This window comes from Cnephaeus nilssonii (genome assembly GCF_951640355.1).
Source record: "Cnephaeus nilssonii genome assembly, chromosome: 6".
NCBI lineage: Eukaryota > Metazoa > Chordata > Mammalia > Chiroptera > Vespertilionidae > Cnephaeus > Cnephaeus nilssonii.
The window spans coordinates 96502219-96523546 of NC_137077.1; the positions used below are offsets into that span (position 1 = coordinate 96502219).

General features: G+C 35.5%; 1 protein-coding gene across 8 annotated transcripts in view; it reads left to right on the forward strand.

The window, feature by feature from the left end:
• PAN3 (poly(A) specific ribonuclease subunit PAN3) overlaps positions 1 to 21328 on the forward strand; it is a 161990-nt gene that overhangs the window by 70715 nt on the left and 69947 nt on the right. For 7 of the 8 annotated variants that reach the window (XR_013813711.1, XM_079775195.1, XM_079775196.1 and 4 more), the window contains one exon: positions 4772 to 4919. Coding sequence is in view for 6 of the 8 variants with exons in the window: in XM_079775195.1 (XP_079631321.1) it covers positions 4772 to 4919 (148 nt within the window). In the remaining 2 variants the exon portion in view is untranslated. Of the gene's footprint in view, positions 1 to 4771; positions 4920 to 21328 lie in introns of those variants that run through there. The other variant, XM_079775201.1, reaches the window with a different exon arrangement.

Consider the following 21328-nt stretch of genomic DNA (forward strand, 5'->3'; position numbering starts at 1 on the left):
TCACAAGAGGAAGTACTGGAGAGGAGAGAGCTCATACTCAGAGAAGTTTGGACACTTGCTAATGTTTCCATTGAATCTTCATTTGAGTACCGATCAGAAGATATGAGTGAACAGGCTACCTGAGTTAGAAGAAGAAATTTCTGAAAAGATCACAGGAAATAATTCTCAGAGCTTATACAAGGCCAAGAATAGTTCCTCTTCTCACCAGCTAACATGGAAAACATAATTCTCCTTAAGATAGTCATAGCATTGTAAATAATGCTGCAGTGAACTCAGGTTTCTTTGGATATATATCAAGTATGTTACGGGAAGTCTTTTGCCTCAGTATTGGGCCAAATTAGCCAAAGATAAAGGCTGCCTTAGTCCTTCCTAATAAAGCTTAAAAGCAATATCTAAAAGGATCAGAGTAACTTTTAAGCAGTGTAATTATGATGGAGAACAAAACTGAAGAATATTTATAGGAATTAAGAAAATTCAGCATCCAACAAGATAAAAGTAACAATATTTGGCATCTAATAAAAAATTAGGTATTCAAATAAGTAGGAAAATAGTACTCATGAAAAGAAGAAAATATAATCAAACAAAATTGACCTAGAAATGTCACATCAATTGTATGTGTAAGAACATCAAAGCTATTGTTAGAACTGTATTCCATATGTTCAGGAAGCTTACAGGAAAGATTAAACATGTCATTATATACATGAAAGATACTTAAAATCGAAATCAAACTTCTAAAATTTTAAAACTATAATATCTGAAATATAATTGACTGGGACTTAAGGCAGAAAATGAGCTATGGGATAACTTGAAGCATTCTAACACACATGTATTTGGAGTCCCTGAACTAGGGTGGGGGAGGTGTGGGTGCACAGAAAAAAAATATTTGAAGAAATAATGGGCAAATACTTTCCAAATTGAATTAAAACTGTAAACCCTCAAATCCAAGATGCCCAAAGAATACAAGCACAAAGGAATCCTGGGGTGGAAATAAACTATACTAAGGCACAGCAAATAAGAGCCAGAGGAAAAAATATTTATTTCTGAAGAACAAAGATACAAATGGCAGTATATTTCTTGTTGGAAACAATGTAAGCCAGAAGACCATGGAGCAATAACTTTAAAATATAGGAAGTAAAAATATGTCAACTTAGAAATCTATTCTTGGAAAAAATATCTTAAAAAAATGAAATCAAATGAGTGCATGTAAAGTCTGGTGAAATTCGAATAAGATGTAATTTAGTTAAATGTATTGCCCTAATGTTAATTATGTGGTTTTGAAAATATACTATGCTTATGTGAGATGTTGTCTTTGGGGAAACATGGTGAAGGGAAACACTTATTGTGAATCCTAAATTATTTAAAAATAAAACAAATTAAAAATATTAAAAAAACTTTTTCAGATATACATTAGTTGAAAGAATTCACCATCAGCAGAAATGTACTTCAGTAGATGTTAAAGGAATTACTTTAGGCAGAAGGAGAACAATACCCTATGGAAATCTGAATCTATACAAAGAACTGAAGAGTGCCGAAAGTAGTAACTGCTTAACGTTGCTAATGCATTCTAAGAAATGAGTTGTTAGACGATTTTGTAGTTGTGTAAACATCATAGAGTGCACTTAAAGATACCTATATACCATATGTAGGCTATATGGTATAGACTTGCTCCTAAGCTACAAACCTGTATGGCATGTAGTAACTACAACACAACATGAAATTAAGTCAAATACAAGAGAAAATTATGCAATCAACAGACATGGTAAACACTAGATATAAGGGGCTGCTGCTGGTGTAACACAGTGAACTTTTACATCAATCTGTTTTTATAGGTAGAATGGAATATACTCCAGTGGTAAAATATAGTATAGTAAATACATAAGCCAGCAACAGTTTATTATTGTTAATATATACTGTACATAATTGTACATGCTATACTTTTATGATTGGCAGCACAATAGGTTTGTTTACTCCAGCATTACCACAAACACGTATGTGAGTAATGTGTTGTTATGACATAACTAGGCGATAGGAATTTTTCAGCTCAATTATATTCTTATGGGAACACCATCATATAAACAGATATTCGTTGACTAAATCCTATCTAATAAAAGAGTAATATGCAAATTGACTGTCACTCCAACACACAAGATGGCTGCATAATTTGAGGTCCTTTATACTTTGTTAGAATGACATTTTATGATGATTTGTTTGGCAAAGGCACAATAGACTTTTACCACCTGTTTCTCATTTATAGGATTCCTTAAAAGTAGTCTTTCAAATTAATTTAAATAGGTTTAATATAGAGAAACTCAGCTTTGAAATCAGATATGCTGTTATTCATAGTAATTGTAAGATACATGTGAAGTGGAAATTGGGTAATACCTATTTCTCAGAAATATGCTACTAAAAAGTTTTGTATGCATATATAATTTTCTTTGTCTAAATTTGCTGTTTCTTAGTAATCTTGTAGTCCTGAAGTCCTCATATTTCATAGACATTTTGAACTCTTTTACTAAGGTACCTGATTACTTTTATCTTGATTCCATCTTCTAAAATAGGTTTAAGATTAACTAGTACACACAGATTTAGCTCCAAAGTGATCCTTTTAGTAGCCATTTGTTCCTTACAACTAGGGATTAACATATGTTGGCTTATTTTGTACTCCAGAAATTAAGGAGTTGATCATACTTTTAAAGAACATGCCATAATTTTGGAAAACTTTAGAATTTGGAAGATTTCAGTGTGTGTGTGTGTGTGTGTGTGTGTGTGTGTGTGTAGAGGGGGGGTAGGATTACATATTTCTCTTTAGAAAATTTATTTTGTAGCAAGCCTGATACCCCCTCTTCCCTGAATTTCATGTCTTAGATGTGGGCAGTAAAAGAGGTTCATTCTATATATTTATATTTTAATTAAGCTCGGATTAACATTTCCTCTATATTTTATCACTTCGTGTTTAATTTTCTCTGGCATGCACCTGGTAAAATATCATTGTTTTAGAGTTTAAAATTAGGGTAGCCTGTTGACTTATCTTTCAAATTTAATATTTTGAATTCTAACTTGATAGTTTAAAGTGTCATTCATATCAGATAGGGAAGTTTTCTTGGATTGTATAGTAATTAGTCCATAGTCTGATTTTCTGCCTTCTTTATTCTAAGGATTAGTTCTAAAATACTTTTGAGTGATGAAATTCTTCGTTTCATGACTCAGTGTTTTAAATTTAGTTTGTATGTATACATAAAATGTGGGTTAAAGTATGAACATACTGAATTTTTTCTTTGGTTGACCTTATTGGAAGTTGCATTCAAATGATATCGCTCATGGTAATGGTCATTGAATCTTTATTGCACTTAAGCATGTAGAATTTAAAATGGTCACCATTTCAGCCCTGGCTGGTGGGCTCAGTGGTTAGAACGTAGGCCCTCCTTCAGGGTTCTCGGGTTCGTGGTCAAGGGCGAGTACCTGGGTTGCAGGTTCCCTCCCTACCCCAGTTGGTGTGTACGGGAGGCAACCAATCGATGTGTCTCTCACATTGATGTGTTTCTCTCTCTTCTCTCTCTTTTTCTCTCTCTGACCCCTCCATCCCTTCCTCCCTTTCACTTTTTCTTTTTTTAAAAAAAATCAATGGAAAAAATATCCTCAGGTGAGGATTAACAAAAAACAATTTAATAAATAAAAGAAAATATTTATTAAAATATATAAAATAAAATATTCAGAAAAATATTTAGGTCATTCATTTGTTTCACATGGACAAAAATATAGACCATTTATGAAATTGAAATACAGTCTCATGTTCTAGTAATTCCTTATTTTTATATTCTCACCTGAGGATATGTGTTTATTTTGAGAGAGAGAGAGAGAGAGAGAGAGAGAGAGAGAGAGAGAGAGAGAGAGAGGAAGAAAGAAAGAAAGAGAAACATCAATTAGAGAGAGAAACATCAATTGTTTGCCTCTGGTACTGGCTTCGACTAGGGATTGAAACCGCAGCCTGGGTAAGTTCCCTGACTGGGAATTGAACCCACAACCTTTTGGTATACAGGATGATGCTCCAACCAACTGAGCCACCCAGCCAGAGCTGTTTTAATAGTTCTTAAAGCCAAAAGTACCATGCCACTTGAATATATAAAATGTGACTTACAATGATGAAGAAATTTTTAAATGTAATTATATGGCAAAATATGTTTAATATAACATAAGTTACATGTGATACTTTGCATGCATTGGGGCCTCTATTGTGTTTTTCTTCTGTCTTGATTTTTTTCCATGTATGCTTTGTTTATACGTGTTTTTTCTGGTCTTTACTCTGTTACTTAAATATATGGTACCATATTATTGAGAAAATGTCTTAAATGCTTATAGAAAAGGAAGTGATTAATTTTGGAATAAAGGCAGTTTTGACCTTCATACTAGTAGAATTCGTTTGAAGATATTAAATTTGAAACTTGTTGCTCAGTTTTGAGGTAGTCTCAACCTCCCAGTTCTCTAAAATGTCTTAGGATACTTTGGTAATGATGCGTATTTGACTATAAAGGCAAATTTTGCATGTTTCTGAGGTTAAACTCTGCAAGTGAAATTAAAATTAACAAATTTGATTTAAAAACTCCCTTAAAATTTATTTATACCACCCCAAAATATGAAAACTAAAAAACACTGTAAATCTTTTCAGTAAAATATTCTACTCAGTAAATAAAACACTGTGGAATAATGCCTAGTAGATTCAATGTCTTTTTGGGGCTTAAAATGTGTTAACTTACTATATTTGATTTTTAAATAGACACCAAATCCTACTGCAAGCGAGTTTATTCCTAAAGGAGGATCAACCTCCAGGCTGAGTAATGTGTCCCAGTCAAATATGTCTGCCTTCTCTCAAGTTTTCTCTCACCCATCCATGGGAAGTCCTGCTGCTGCTGGATTAGCACCAGGTAAGTTGGGTAACTTTCCAGTGAGTTCCAGATATTAAATCTGTAAGCACCATTTGCTATTAGTTTATCAGAACTGAAATTGTATACTTGATGATTCACATTTGAACACATTGTAAGTTTTATGTTCTAGATTTTGGTACCAGAGTTGAAAAATTAAAAGCGAAATTTAAATATGAAAAAAAAATTTTAAGCGTGTTTAATAGCACAGAAATAAACGAAGAAAATGGTTATTTAGGAAAAATATCTATCTGGACCTTAGTATTTCCCTTTTTTAAAAGTCAGTGCTATTTCACTCAAAAACTTCTGTAAGAGCATAAGAAATAAAATAGTGATGAGTATGTGTGCTTCACAGCCCTTTTGTACTAAATTTCTAAAGAATAGCTTATTCTATATAATTCAAAATATAAGTTTGGATGTACTTCTTACCTTTCAGATGTTTGTAACAGTAATTCTTTTTAATCCTTACTCAAAGATATGGTGTTTTTTTTAAAAAAAACATACTGATTTGAGAGAAAGAAAGAGAGAGAAACATCTATCAGTTGCCTCCCATAAGTGCCACCCTGGGTATATGCCCTGACTGGAAATGGAACCTGGCAACCTTTTGGTATATGGGACAATGTTCCAATCAGCTGAGCCACTTGGCCAAGGCTGTAATAGTAATTTTTAATTGGGTAAAGTATTATAAACAATAGTAGAAAATAAATAGTAGGAAAGAATGTATTAGGGGTCACTGAGGTACGCAAAACAATATTTCTCAGTCATTTTCTTCCAAGTTTACCTATAATGATAGAATAATTTGGACAAATGTATTTATACCCTTGGGGTTCTCAGGCACGGTTCATAGTGACCCTTTGAGAACTCTTTTTTTTTTTTTTAAGTTCTCTGTTTTATCTTAATAATTCATTCAAATTTTACCTTCTAGTCGGTGACATAAGCATTTATTATAATAATAATAAGAAAAGTTTTGTAGATAATTAACATCACCCATCTCTACTGTGATCTATTTTAATCAGAAAAGTAAGCTATGCGAAATTATATTGAATTTATCATAAATGCTGAGCCAGTTATCTTGTGTCTGTAAAATGTTTGAGCTCCCCATACAGATTATGTTTCTAGAACCTGTGCTGGACAATCATCACTTGGCCTTGAATGTTTCAAAAAACAGAAACAAAATGAAATATATGCACACTAAATGAAGCCAAACTATCTAGCTGGATCAGCCTGGAATTAGTACTGCCTTCAGGGCTTAACCAAATTATTAAGAGAAATCATTAGTTTTTATACTGATAAGGAATCATGGACCTTTTGGGGAAGAATGAGGGAAGGTAATGATAACTTTATGGAACAGAGCATCTGGTTTAGCATGTAAAATATCAAATGTACTCAGGCTAAATAACCTTGTGCTGCCAAGGGTTTTATCAATGCCTCCTTCCCCTAACTTTCTTTCCCACTCTTTTTCTCCACTCATCTCCCCCTTCTTTTCAGCCCCTTTCCCCTCACTGTCCCTTTACCTTTTCTTCTACCCTCAGGTTTAGTTAAATTTGTAAACATTTTCCCTTCTTCTCTAGAGAGCAGTGTCAGAATTGAATATTCCTGATAGCCTAAAGGTTTTACTTGTAAGTAATATGTTACTTTGATTTTTCTCCCATTGAGGTGTGTTCACATTGTGTACACGAGCATAATCTCCATGTTAGCTATACATCTAAAATTTCTTAGAGATTGTCCAGACTTCTGAGCAGTGTATATAAAGCACCCACAATAATAGTATCCATATGCCAGTTAGTTGGCTTTTGTAATTAAGTACCAGTTTCTTCTGGCATAACAATACATCTTCCCTTGTTTCAAAAATTAACATTTTGTTCATATCTTTGATCAGACTTGTTCAAGCTTGCCATTAAAAATAGGCTTTATAAATATTGGGGGAGTTAAAAATGTCAAAGACAATTTTAGATCTTGAAAATGTTTACTTAAAAAAATCCATAATGCTGTGGTATTTAAGTGTTTTAATAGGCATTGTGTGTAGGTAGGTGTCTCATTGGCCCCTATTGGGTGTTATAACCTAAATTGGGGATGAAATTAATTAATTTAAAAATTAAATTAGGTGAGAAACTACTTATTTTTCTACATAGTTCTAATGTTAAAATGACTAATTACTGTCTGGAACCATTGAAAGTAAGTCAGTGTATCATATTAAATACATTCCTAAAATTTTTATACATGTTATTTAAAAATTGTTCTTCATTAAAATGAGAATCAACTAAGCTAAAACATTTTCCAAAAATACTGGAATGATGAATTGTTTTGCACTTATTATTTCTTCATAATTGTTTTAGTTAATGGCTTAATACTCTCTGGAGATGAGCAAAGAAAAAATTAAGTCTGACTGACTTTTAGGAAACCATTTACCCCCTTCCCCTCAATGTCTTCCATTACTTGTTACCCACAAATGCTATTTTTTTCCAAGGCCTAGGAAAGATTATAAAATTTCTACTTTATTGTTATAGAATAAAAAAGGTCATGAAGTTTACCTAAGTGATGATTTAATTTATCATTAGTGCTTCTTGTCTACTATAGGTATAACCTATTGATAATTTTGTTATAAAGTTTCATTTTATTTTTTTCAACTTCTAGTCCAGATTATTATCCTTGAAAATATATCAAACTACTGTTTTTCTAAAATCTCTATATAAAAAGCTAATATGCAAAGTGTCCCCTTGCAAAGTGTCCCCTCTGGAGTTTGACCTGGAGGTGGGGAGTTCAATTGCTAGCTATGATATGCGCTGACCACTAGGGGGTGGCGCGGAACAAAGGAAGGCCCCAGCCGGCAGCTGGAAGACCCTGATCGGCCCTGATCACTGGATAGGCCTAGGGACCCTACCTGTGCATGAATTTCGTGCACTGGGCTTCTAGTATATATAAATGAAGCCATAAATATTTTTACATCCAAAGTAAACTACAGCAATGTCATTTTTATTATCTGTGAAAAAATACATACTTAAATATATCTCTTGACTACAATGTAAACATATTTGAATCAATTTGAGTAGATATTAAGATTTAGAATTTCCTCAAATTGTAAGAAACAAAAGCACAATTCTGGGAACATGGTAGATCCTGAGTAAATCAAGTCTCTTTTTTAAAAACTTGTTTTGATCACTTTTAAAATGATTCGTATTTTAAAAAAAAGTTTTAATGCAACAAGTGAAACTTTAAATAAAAGTTACTTGAATTTATTTATAGCTAATTAGATTTAAGAAGTATTTAGAAGAATTAAAAATATGCAGCCCATGTTGTGTTTCCATTGAATTGTATACACAACCATTTTATTTTATTTTAGTTTAAGAAATCAAGGATTTATAGTTTACTTGTTTTATGCACATTTAACCTAAGAACAATAGCAAAATTTCTAAATATCTTCTATGAAGGTAGTTGTTATATGAGTATGTGATATGGCATTTAACTTGGGCACTTTTCTCCTATCACAGTTTATATTATCCTGATGTTCAAAAGTTAAGAAGCACTGGTTTAACACAGCCTTAGCAAAATTTATTTCAGTTTATTTCCAGAGCGTGTTATAGTAAGAGTACTTTTAAAGTAATGCATAAGTCTAAAGATATATTTTTCTAATAGCCTTTGCTTTAGGCAAACAGTTTTTGAATAGATTTTTAGGGATGAAAATATGATTACACTAAGTATATGAAATAATAGTTTATGCTTTAATTTTTTTGTGCCATGAAAATAATTTTATCATGAGAACCAATGGCTGAAAGTTCTTCTTAATCAGAATTTTTCCTAAGAGTGTTTTGATTTGGAAGTAGACTTAGTAAAATAAGTCTTGATGTGCTTTAATTACCTCAAAATTAGCCACAGTCTGTTTGAAAGTGTTTAAGAGAGGTAGTAACAGGAGCATACAGTTCTGGATGGTATATGATACATCATCTGGTAGCTTAGTGCAATTTTGACTCAGGAATTGAGCATCTCTTTTTCTGCTTAATTGTGTGTGGACACTTGGGAGGGGCAGAGGGGAGTTCTTGGATTTGAAAATGCCATCATTGATTCATAAATGAACGAGCTGTAAATAAGTATTTTCAAATATTGTTCTTTAAGTTAAGAATGGTACAGATACTTGGACCATTTGATACACTTCATTGTAAATTATTATGGCAAATCTCAGATGATTGATTTGGGGAAAAGCATTTATTTATACTAAACTTAAAATTATTAAATAATTGTATTCATTTATTATGCTTTTAGATCCAGATCTTGAAATACTTAGTCATTTCTTATATATTCCTGAGGGTACCAGATTGATGGGTAAAACTGGCTAATATTCTTCAATATATTTTTTGGCTTGTTCAAGGTGTGGTGAAAAGGGAAAATTTATATTCATTATTCTTGTTAAAAAATATTGAAGTACTAAATTTTATATTATATAATACATTATTTAAAATAGAGTTATTTATTTTTGTGCTATTGAAAGGTTTGGATTAGGAGATTCCTTTTACTTCTAAAGTTCAATGCTAAAAAGTAAAGTTTTGTGATTCATTAGCTCTATGGCATTTCATATCATAGATGAATACAATGGAGGCTTAATTCAATTCAATTGCATAGTAATTGGCTTACGTGATAATCTAATATTGGTTATTGATCCAGGTGGAACTTTTAGGGTTCACATAGTTCAGCCTTGTTCCAGTTTAGAGGTGGCATTCCTGACAGATTATAATCTAGCTTCTGCTTTGTCATTTATAGAAGCAATAAGGAATTCATTATCTAATCAAGGCAGCCCAGTGTACATTTTTATAGTTTGAATAAAATAGAAAATTATATCATATTAGAATTAAACTCACTCTCGTCTTTTACCTACTAGTCCTAGTTCTTTTTCTTTTTATTGAATGGAATAAATAAAAATCTTTTCTGCATGATAGTCCTTTCAATTATTACTATTATGTTTTAGGCTAGTTGTTTGTATGTGTGTGTCCATGTAACTGATCTGTTTGTATGACTGAAAAACAAGAGAGAGAACAGACTGGGAAAATAATTGCTAAAATTAACTAACTGTATAGGTAAAAAATCATGAACTGTTGTAAGTCATAATGGCTGGAACACTAGTGTGGATAATATTAAATCCACAGGCCTATCTATCTCACTGTATCACTACCCTGATATCCAGCTAAGGAGTGTATATACCATTAGGAAAATAGGACACTCTGTTAACAGTCTTGCAGATCGTGAATATCTAAGTTCATATTTAAAGTATATCTTAGTCTCTACATTAAAATCACTAAGGGCATAAAAATTTCATAAGCTATCATTTTAGATTGCTTTATGTTTCACTAAATGGTATAATTACTGAAAGTAAAAATAATTCTGTAATTCTTAAACATTATCATGTTTTATAGGATGTAACTCTAAACAGATGTAATTATTTTTCAAAAGTCTACAGATTCTGTGGGACTGTCAAGTAATTCTATCATAGTATTTTGATATTTCAGTTTCAGCTGATTTCTCTGAATTATTTTTACACATAATAGCAGCAGAGTTAGGTTAGCATTAAAATGTTCTAGTTGTTTTAAATATCAGTCTGGATTTCCTGAGCATATTACAAATTCCTAAGGAGAAGGGATCTTTTCATTTCTTATCTTGTATAAACTAGTTTCTTTTCTCTTTTGGAAAAAAATGTTTTAATTGGTGGGTTTCTCTTAAGTACAGTGAATTTGAATGAGTCAGTAAACATCTTTGATGAACTTCTAGAAAATGCAAATGTTCAAGAGGATATAGATGAATAGTCATATAAGGAACAGAAATAATCGTGTTGAAAGTTTAACTGCATCAGAACTAGAGTCACTGTGTTTTGAAGTGCTAAAATATTCTTAAAACCAGTTAAAATATTTATAAGAATTATGTTTAAATTGCATGTTTCCAATTTTTGTAACTACTTTGTTTTTCAGGTATATTCAGCAGACTCACTCAAACCTTTCAAGGTTTTCTTATTGGGGATTGCTTTCTACATTAAAAAAGAAAATAAAAATTTATAGTTAAGATCTGGGACCCTTGAGGTTTTGTGAAGAGGGCCTTTTCACTACCCTGTAATGTTGAGCTTATCCTAGACAGGGGCTGCTCTGTGTATGCATGTATATGGATATAGATGTTGATGTCCCAAGGAAGGTTACTAACAGTTGAACTGTAGAGCCATAACTGGCTTGGGAGTACTTGCTGGCTATCTTTCTTTCCCAGTTGGGAATTTCAAGAAACTGAGGCAAGACATTAATGGTACAGAGAGGGATGTGGCTGCTGCATCTGACTTGGAGACCTGTCAGGTAAGGCTTAAATAGTTCCCAGTAGGTACTGTTCTACTGGTTGAGAAATCCTTGGTTAATGTGTACTGTTAGGTTTGAGAGATCCTGTTGTGGACTTCCTCTTTAAATCTCATATATTGGCTAACTTGTCCCTTAATTAAGGAGTGGCTAGGGCTCTCTTTGACTATAGGTTCAATAGTGTACACCTGCAGTGATGCTATTGCTGCTCTTGAGCTACTTTCATTGGGCTCCATTGCCTTTAGAATATGGTACCTGTTTTTCTACTAAAGTAGCTGTGGCATTTGGGATACCCTTTGATCACCATGTTTTAGCATCTTTATTTCTATAATATGAGATGATTTTAAGTCTTTCTAATCTAAAATTATATTGTTTTGTGACACATTTATCTATAGGACATAGGTACACTAAAAAGGGACAGAAATGAAGATAGTGATGAGAGGTAACAAAAAGAGAAGAGTTTGATTTTTGTTTTAGACTTTAAAAGGATTTCAAAGGCATATGGACTTCCTGTGTAAATTGGAAATCCTATCAGGGCTGCCTTTGCATCCTAGGTGGAGATGAGGGGAGTTTTGTTTCCATAGTATAAGATTAGAGTTTGCAGTAATTCAGAGTGTTGTAGTGGTTTTGTATTAACTGAGAGGCAGAGAGAGCACATTCCTGATTCTTTCCTGGAGGTGGAAAGTTAGAAGTCAGTCTTTTTCTTTCCTTTTAATCAAATAATTTTAAGAGCTCCAGGGATCATTTTTTCTTTAACCATTTGATATTAATGGTATTTAGTGCATTGTAGCTACTCAGTGGAGAGGGAGAGTGTTTGTGTAAATAAAAGTACTGTGCTGTGTGTAACATGTCTACGAAGGGTCCTTTAATTCTGTAGGAATAAACTCAATGGTGGCAGCCTCTTCTGTTTCTTGAATTTGATTCTTCTCATACTAGTATATGAAAGTCATCTTTTTTCTTACTCCTTTTGCCTTTCAGATGTGCAGTTACCCTGAGTAGGGATGTGGGAACGGTCTTAGTGAAAGGAGAGGAATTAAGAGATGTATCTCTTTTAAGACCTAGTGCACACAAACATGTAAAACCTACCATGAATATTCAGATGAGAACTGCATGTTTATATGGTGATAATGTTTATTTCTGGTGTTTTTTAGTCACAAATCTCTTACATATTGATATGTCTGAAGTGAGATGTTTTCTTATTTCATAAACATCTTCCCATATTTTAGATGTGGTTATCCAGTTTTCAGATTGATAGTCCTATAAATTGAAACTAGTAACTAAAAGTCCCATTGTGGGGCTTTGTATTTTTTAGAAAACAGTAAAATGAATAAGATAGTAATATTAATTATAGTCATCAAACTGCTGTCTAAGCCATAATTTTGTATGGACTATAATTTTATTGCCCACTGTTTGTGATGTTGAAACAAATAGATCCAAAATGTAATGACTTCACAGGACAGAAATTTATTTCTTGCTTTGTAACGGTCCAAGCAGGTGTTCACTTGTCTGGGATGCACTCCTCCAGACAATCACTTAGGGATCCAGGTGAAGTGGCTTCTAGGTATCGCTCCAGTCATCTGGAAAGGGAAAAGCATGGAAGAAGATGAGTGGGAAGTTGTTATGGACAAGTCTGGAAATTGGAAGTTCCTCCAGTGATGATGGTCTACCAAAATCTAAACTCCATTTTTTTAAAGGGGCTTAGCTACATTTCCCAGGCTTTTCTGAATGAAAAATTTTAACAGTTGAATTATGTATATACATTTTTGGGCATTATCTTACTTGCATCTTTTGTATCTGCAGCTACAATAATTGATTTATCCAGCATCGTAAGAAATGAATCTTTCCAGCAGACCTTACTTATTTGGATATCAGACATGTTATAGCTTTGTCAAAACTTTACATTTTAAGCAATTTTTCAAAGAAAGATTTCCAAAATTTGCAGTACTCTGTTGCATCAGACAAAATATAATGTTATTTTTAATGACCTGTGCTCAACTTTACATACCTCAGTGATTGTATTGAGTCAGATTACAGTTGATACCCTTTAGGTATGAGAGTTCATAGAGCAATTTGTAATAACTTAGATTTTTACCCTTTCAATTGTCCTCCTGCCCCAATATATTAGATTATAACTATTTGAAGGTAAGGCCTTTCTCTTGTTCTCTGAATCTGTTATGTGATGCTGATTAGATTATATTTCTTGGGATGCCTTTTTGAGATCCACAGCTCTACTAGGTGCTCTATGCTATCTTCTCTCCTCCTCTTTCTTTTTCAGTTTTTTAAAACTACATTTTTATTGATTTCAAAGAGGAAGGGAGAGGGAGAGAGAGAGAGAAACATCAATGATGAGAGAGAATCATTGATCAGCTGCCTCCTGCACACCCCCTACTGGGTATCAAGCCACAACTTCGGCATGTGCCCTGACCAGGAATTGAACTGTGACCTTCTGGTTCATAGATCAACATTCAACCACTGAGAATTGGGCAACAGGAATTTCTTTTACTTTAGTAATGTTAATGGGACAAAAATAGTGTAAATTAATTATTGTAATATAGCTAATAAAAATTTCAGAACACCTGAAAAATGAATAGAATAAGTATCTTGGGTGTTTAAAATGGAAAAACCCATGAGTCTAGAATAAGGTAATCAGTTATCTTATTTGCACATTCATTTCAATATGTATGCTTTGAAATTTTTATGTAGAAATTCGAAGTTAAAACTACAGTATTGGTTAATATTAATCTTACATTATTTTTTGTGAATAAATATATTTTTTTATAATCAGCCACACTTGTCTTGGAGTAAGTTTCTGGTTTATAAACACAACATAATTTATCATTATGAATGAAGGATACCATTTACTCAAACATTCACTATCACTTGAGAAGAAAAAATGTTTCTTTTGGTCCAAAAGAGTTTAGTAGCTAACATCTGTTCTCTTCCCATTTTGTTTTGAACTTTAATTTTAAATAACCTAAGTGTTATGACTTAAAAGATTGCCATCATTGCAGAGTCTAGGAAAGATCTCATTTCAGATCATTTGGCCAAGTTTGGGGGCAAGCAGGTCAGTATTCTGTTTCTTCAAATATTGTAGTGATCAAAGTAAGTTACCTACTATACAGGCCAGAGGGTATAGTTCTTAAAATTGTAATTCAAGCCCTAAAAGTTTCATAATGTTTTTTTAAAAATGTGGACAGCTTACATTTTTAGGTGTTTAGGCACTGTAGTTCACACACGGTCAATATTCTAATAATATTTGTTGAATTATTTAATGAAAACTCATATGGAAATAAGGCTATTGATATAGTATGGCTGAAGTTACTGTGTGTAGACATGGAAGGCAGAATAGTTGTACAGGCTATGGTCCCTATCAGATATTACATAAAGAGTATGTGGTTGATAAAGCTCACGTTATATTCATAATATGAAAAAGTATTTGCCTAAATTCGGTCAATGAGATCCAATAAATTTTGTGAGGAAGTTTTAGGGGTTTAATGGTTTTATTAATGCTTACAACATTTCTAACATCCAGTAGCCAAAATGATTATATACATCAGTTGCTGAAATTCTCTAGATATTGAAGGGAAAACCAGAAATGGAAACTGAATTGCATTTATTCTGGCCAGATAGATCCACATGGCTTCTATTAAAGATTATTTACATGTATAAAACCAAAGTAAATACAGAAAGCTTTTTGGAGTGTATTGAAACCTGTCATTTTTATTGTGTAATGTAATGAAGAGAGAAAATATTTGTACTTTTAATCAGATATAATTTTTATAATTGAAATGTTACTTTAATTTAGTAGTTGAGCATTTCATACCTCTTCTTTATATTTTTCTAAAAGTAAAAACAATGCTAGTTCTTTATATTTCTTAAAATAATGAAAAAGAATACTTTATTTGTGATAAAAATAAACCTTAAAACATTATGAATATAAATAGTATAGATTTTTCTTGTTTGATATACAGTTCTCTAGAGTCTTGCATGTTAATTACTTATATTCCATTTTATTCATCTTACTAGTTAATTCACACAGCACTTAAAATTTTTTAAAATCATTTATGCATTTTAAGCTCTTCTGTAGAGAAGCAGGGATTTTGTGATTTGCTCAATTGCATTGTTTTTTAAAATTTTGGAAATTATGACATAAATTTTTGCAGTTGTAACTTTCTCTTGGAAGAAAAGTATATTGTGTGGTTTGTGTGCATTTTTTATGCTGTGAACTAATTTTGTGTGTGAATATTTTATATATTTCTTTTTTTAGTTTTTAATTATATATCTTTATTATTGGAAGTATTACATATGTCCCATTATTTCCCCCATTGACCCCTTCTAGCCCGCCCCCAACCCCCATCCCCACCCCAGGCCTTCACCACCCTATTGCCTGTGTCCATGGGTTATGCATATATGCATACACGTTCTTGGTTGATCTCTTTCTTGAGGAAGATTTAGGGCTATCTTAGGATGTCATAGGCAAAAATCAGGGTTATAGTTTTTCTCATCTACCTAATTTTCCTGATGAGAGAGCTCTGAGTTTTTTTGTTTTTTGTTTTTTTAATATGTTTTTGTTGATTTCAGAGAGAGGAAGGAAGGAAAAAGGGATAGAAACATTGATGAGAATCATCAATTGGCTGCCTCCTGCCTGCCCCCTACTGGGGATCAAGCCCATGTGTCTGAACAGTGACCTGGTTCTTAGTTCAGTGTTCAACCATTAAGACCACTGGCCAGGCGAGCTCAAAGTTTTTAATCTTTATTTGTATAAAAAGACTATATTTGTAATTTAAAGTTTTTATCTAATGAAAACTAATTTATTTCCAGAAAAGTTTTTAGTTTTGTAGTATTAAACAAAATGACTTGGTGAAATAAAGATTAATACATCTCCAGTTTTTTTAATCTTATATGTATACTGGAGACCTTGTGCATGAAATTCGTGCATGGGGGTGTGTGAGCAGTCTCTCAGCCCAGCCTGCACCCTCTCTAATCTGGACCCCTCGATCCTACCTGGATCGGGCCTCAATGGGCAGTCGGACATCCCTCTCACAATCCAGGACTGCTGGCTCCCAACTGCTCGCCTGCTTGCCTTCCTGATTGCCCCTAACTGCTTCTGCCTGCCAGCGTGATCACCCCCTAACCACTCCGCTGCCAGCCTGGTTGATGCCTAACTGCTCCCCTGCCAGCCTGTTTGCCCCTAACTGCCCTCCCCTGCAGGCCTGGTCACCCCCAACTTCCCTCCTCTGCCGGCCTGGTCACCCCTAATTGCCCTCCCCTGCAGGCTTGATCGCCCCCAACTGCCCTCCCTTGCAGGCCTGGTCCCTCCCAACTGCCCTCCCCTGCTGGCCTGATCACCCACAACTGCCCTCCCTTGCAGGCCTGGTTCCTCCCAACTGCCCTCCCCTGCTGGCCATCTTGTGGCGGCCATCTTGTGTCCACATGGGGGCAGCCATCTTTGACCAATGGGGGCAGTCATCTTGTGTGTTGGAGTGACGGTCAACTTGCATATTACTCTTTTATTAGATAGGATAGAGGCCTGGTGCATGGGTGGGGGCTGGCTGGTTTGCCCTGAAGGGTGTCCCGGCTCAGGGTGGGGTTCCCTTGGGGCATGGGGCAGCCTGGGCGAGGGGCCTGTGGTGGTTTGCAGGCTGGCCACGCCCTCCGGCGACCCAAGAGGAGGCCCTGGTATCTGGGATTTATTTATCTTCTATAATTGAAACTTTGTAGCCTTAAGCAGAGGCCAAGGCAGGCCAGGGCAGGCGGAAAGCTTGGCTTCCTCCAGTGCCGGGGAAACCCAAGCCTCCTACTCTCTCCGTGGCCGCAGCCATCTTGGTTGGGTTAATTTGCATACTCGCTCCTGATTGGCTGCTGGGCGTGGCTTGTGGGTGTAGCAGATGTACGGTCAATTTGCATATTACACTTTTATTAGATAGGATATATATACTAGAGGCCCGGTGCATGAAATTTGTGCACTTGGGGGGAGGGGGTCCCTCAGCCCAGCCTGGGCCCTCTCGCAGTCCAGGAGCCCTTGGGGAATGTCTGACTGACAGCGCCAGCAGCGGGTGTGAGCAGGCCCGGCACACTCAGCGGGTGCGAGTTGCGACTGTTGCCCTAATCACCTCTGAGGAGCAGGGGAGGTGGAGAAGTCCTCAGGGGCAATCAGGGCTGGCAGCCGCCACTCACACCCACTGACGGCGCTGAGCTATTGGGACTGGCGCCAGGCACCGGCAGCGGGTGCAAGTGGTGGCTCCAGCGCTGGCAGCGGGTGCGAGTGGCGGCTGCCGGCCCCAATAGCCCCTCAGGAGCAGGGGGAGGTGGAGAAACCCTGAGGGGCGATCGGGGCTGGCAGCCGCCACTCGCACCTGCTGACAGCACTGAGCGATCGGGGGCCAGCACTGGACGCTGGCAGTGAGTGTGAGCGGCGGCTCCAGTGCTGGCAGCAGGTGCGAGCAGGGCTGGCGCCAGCAGCAGCTATGAGCACCGGCAGGACCACAGCATGCAGGAGCAAAGAATTTTCAGTAACCATGAGAGGCTCACCCCGATGACAGCGACCGGCACCCCACCTTGGTCTGGCGCCCCCGCTCACCTGCTCCACCATCCCACCGCGGCCAACACCCACCATGTTCTGCGCTCTGCCACCTGCTCCCGGCGCCTTCCATGTTTCGCACATGCCTCCTGTTTGGTTATTCTGCCATTCCGTCTATTTGCATATTAGGCTTTTATTATATAGTATGGATATATATATATATAAAACATATATTATATATATATATGTTAATCCTCACCTGAGGATATATTTTCCATTGATTTTTTAGAAAAAGTGGAAGGGAGTGAGGAAGAGGGAGAGACAGAGAGAGGGGAACATCACTGTGAGAGAGACACATCAATTGGTTGCCTCTTGCACGTGCCCTTACCGGGGCCGGGGATCAAACCTGCAATCTAGGTTATGTACCCTTGACTGGAAATGGAACTGTGACCCTTCGGTGCGTGGGCAGATCTTCTAACCAGTGAGCAACTCTGGCCAGGGCCTTCTCCAGTTTTTTTTAAATTTGAGAAATTTACATTTATTGAGGGGTTTTGTTTCTCATTCTTAACTCCTAGAGGTAATTTTGTATGTACTTATAATCACAGAAAATAACATTAATTACCCATGGGGAAATTGCTTGGAGAAACTTTTAAGCACATGTTTTAGACTTGTTTTTATCATAAAGTAATACTATATTTAAACTGAAATCAGTGGGGAACATGACTACTCTCTAATCCCCTTCAAAAAAGAAAGGGCTCTTTTAAATATAATCGTGTAAAGTAATCCTTTTATTTTGCCACTCGAACAATTTTGACTCTTAACACTAATATACAATAAGACAGTAAAGTTGCTTATATTCATGAAATATTTCTGATTATAATGGATTTATCTCATGGCTTCAACCATTAATACTAGAAGAAGCTACTAATTAAAATCCTGTGAAAATTAGCCTGGTTCAATGTTAATCTTTTATTAACCAAGGATGTGCATCATTTCCTAGGGTGCTTTTATAAGATATGCATATGCTTGCCTGGCCAATGTGACTCAGTGGTTGAGCACTGATCCATACCACCGGGAAGTAGCCAGTTCGATTCCTAATCAGGGCACATGCCTGGGTTGCGGGCTTGATCACCAGTAGGGGCGTGCAGGAGGCTCCTGATAGATGTTGATGTTTCTCTCTCATCGATGTTTCTATCTCTCCCTTTCCCTTCTCCTCTCTAAAATATCAATAAAAACATATTAAAAAAAATAAGATATATGCTATTCCTGACCAGGACCCATTCTAATCCTGCCATTCCAGTTTCTTACCTAGATCTTTCCTTCCTTTTTCCTCCTGCAGATGTCTATTTTTAGACAGTCTTTCTTGTAATTCTGATGTTCATTTCTGGTTAAGAACCAGAGCGTTAAGAGGTTTGGGGCTAAGTAGAGAAACACCAGTCTTGTTACAATGAGGTAGAGCAGGAGTTCTTATCTCAGATACTTTATTTCTATGTTTGTAATTAAAAGAAAATATTGACATAGCCTTAAATTTTAGTTTTTGGAATATTTTTTTATTATGAAGCTATTATCCATGTGCATGTGGATGTATAATTTCTATATGTTTTAAAACAGTTATAGGTAGTAAGGATTCTAAACTGCTGAATTTCTTTCCCAGCTTTAGTTCCCTCTTAAGCTAGCTAAGCCATATGAAAAATCTCCTAATTACCTTATAAGACTTCCCTTGGTACCTCAGTTAATTTTAGAATTTGATAATTACTCTTCTACTTCTTCATTCCATTTGCTGAGTTAAGGGTTTTTCTTGTCTGGGCTTTCAACTTTATGAAGTTGAGTAAATCTATCATCAGCCTCTGAAAGATGTTTGAACAAGAAACAAGACTCATCTTTGCTCTCTCTCCTTCATTCTCCATAGAGGTAGTCTATGAATAATCCTGTCAATTCAACCTTCATATTATATCTCTAGGATGTACAGCCTCCATCCTAGACCAAGCCATCATCACCTCTTTTGTGTATTGTTTAAACAGCCTAATTGGTCTACTCGTGCAGTTCATTTTCCGAATAACAGCAAAAGTAATCTTAAATATAAATCAGATCATGGCTTTCTATTGTCATTGGAATAAAAACCCAAGTGCCTTATGTAGTCTGCTTTTGGTATATTTCTCCATTCTCACCCATTCACTCTTTCCATTGTGTATTCTGATATAGCGATACTGGTCTTCCCCAAATATGTCAGGCTCCTTTCTGGCTCATGCTTTTTGCCTATACTGTTCTTTCTTTGGTTGGTTCCTTCCCATCTCTTAGGTGTCAGCTGAAATGTCACTTACAAAGAAAGGCCTTTGACCATTGTAAAGGAAATTTTCTCCCATTAGTTTCCATCATGTTACCCTGTTTATTTCCTTTGGAAATTTGTTGGGTGTTTTTGTTTTGTTTAAATTAGGATGAGTGGTCTTCCTCACTCCCATCTATATATATAAAAGGCTAAGCGACTGGCCGACTGGTCAGTAGCTATGATGCACACTGACCACCAGGGGGCAGACACGGCCAGGGAGGGACGGGGGAGGTTGGCTCCAGGGCGTGTCCTGCCTGTCTTGCCCAGTCCTGCCCTGCCAGCCACCTTCTAATTAATTTCCTTTCAGTGTGCATGAATCTGTGCACTGGGCCTCTAGTTGGAATATAACCTCCCTTGTGGCAAGAACCATGTCTAGATGCTCAGTACAAATTTTTTAGAATTAAAATAATTAAAGAGTACTATTAAAAGACTAGCAGCTTTCTTTTCTGATTAAATAAGCTTAGTCCCTTTTACTTTATCTCATAGAGGAACTACTCTCTTATAAAACATATGCTTTTTGAGAATTAATATCTCCCGTTTCTGTGCTTCTGTACTATTTTGAGTATCATGTTTTTAAAAATTTTGTCTGGATGTTTTATACATATTTATTTCTTTCACTAAAGTTAATGCTTCTGCAGGCATTTTTATCATTTCATCCATCATTATATGATCACACATGGAGACTTAGAGTGAATATTACAATTGAAAAAGTTTAAGCACATTACTGGGCCTTAATGGTTGTGTGTGAACTTTGAGATCAGGACTAGAGCTTATTTCTTGAATTCTTGGAACCTTGCTCAGTGCCCGATCTCTGCAGTGGCTCCAGTAATTTTTCATATATAATTGCAGATAAGAATCACCTGTGGCAATTGGAAATTGCAGCTTCCCCTGTCCTCATTTGAGACTAAATAAATCAAAAACTTCATATTTGGAACATTGGCCTTTGTATTTTTAAAAATTTCACATCTATCCCCCTTCTACAGGGGGGAAAAAGATAAAAATGTCATAAAATTTGAAGGAAAGTGAGATTTTATCATATTTGAATGAGGATATCCAGGAAAGAAAGAATAATGGAAAAGGAAATATTTGAGATGGATTTTAAAGTGTGGATAGGATTTCTTTAAACATTTTAAACACACAGTTGTGAATCTATGAAGTTTCCCTCTCCCCCAGTTTTGTTTTAATGAGTTTAATAGCATAATATAGAAATGTTCTCTCTCAGTCAGTGAACTTTCATAAAGTAATTTAT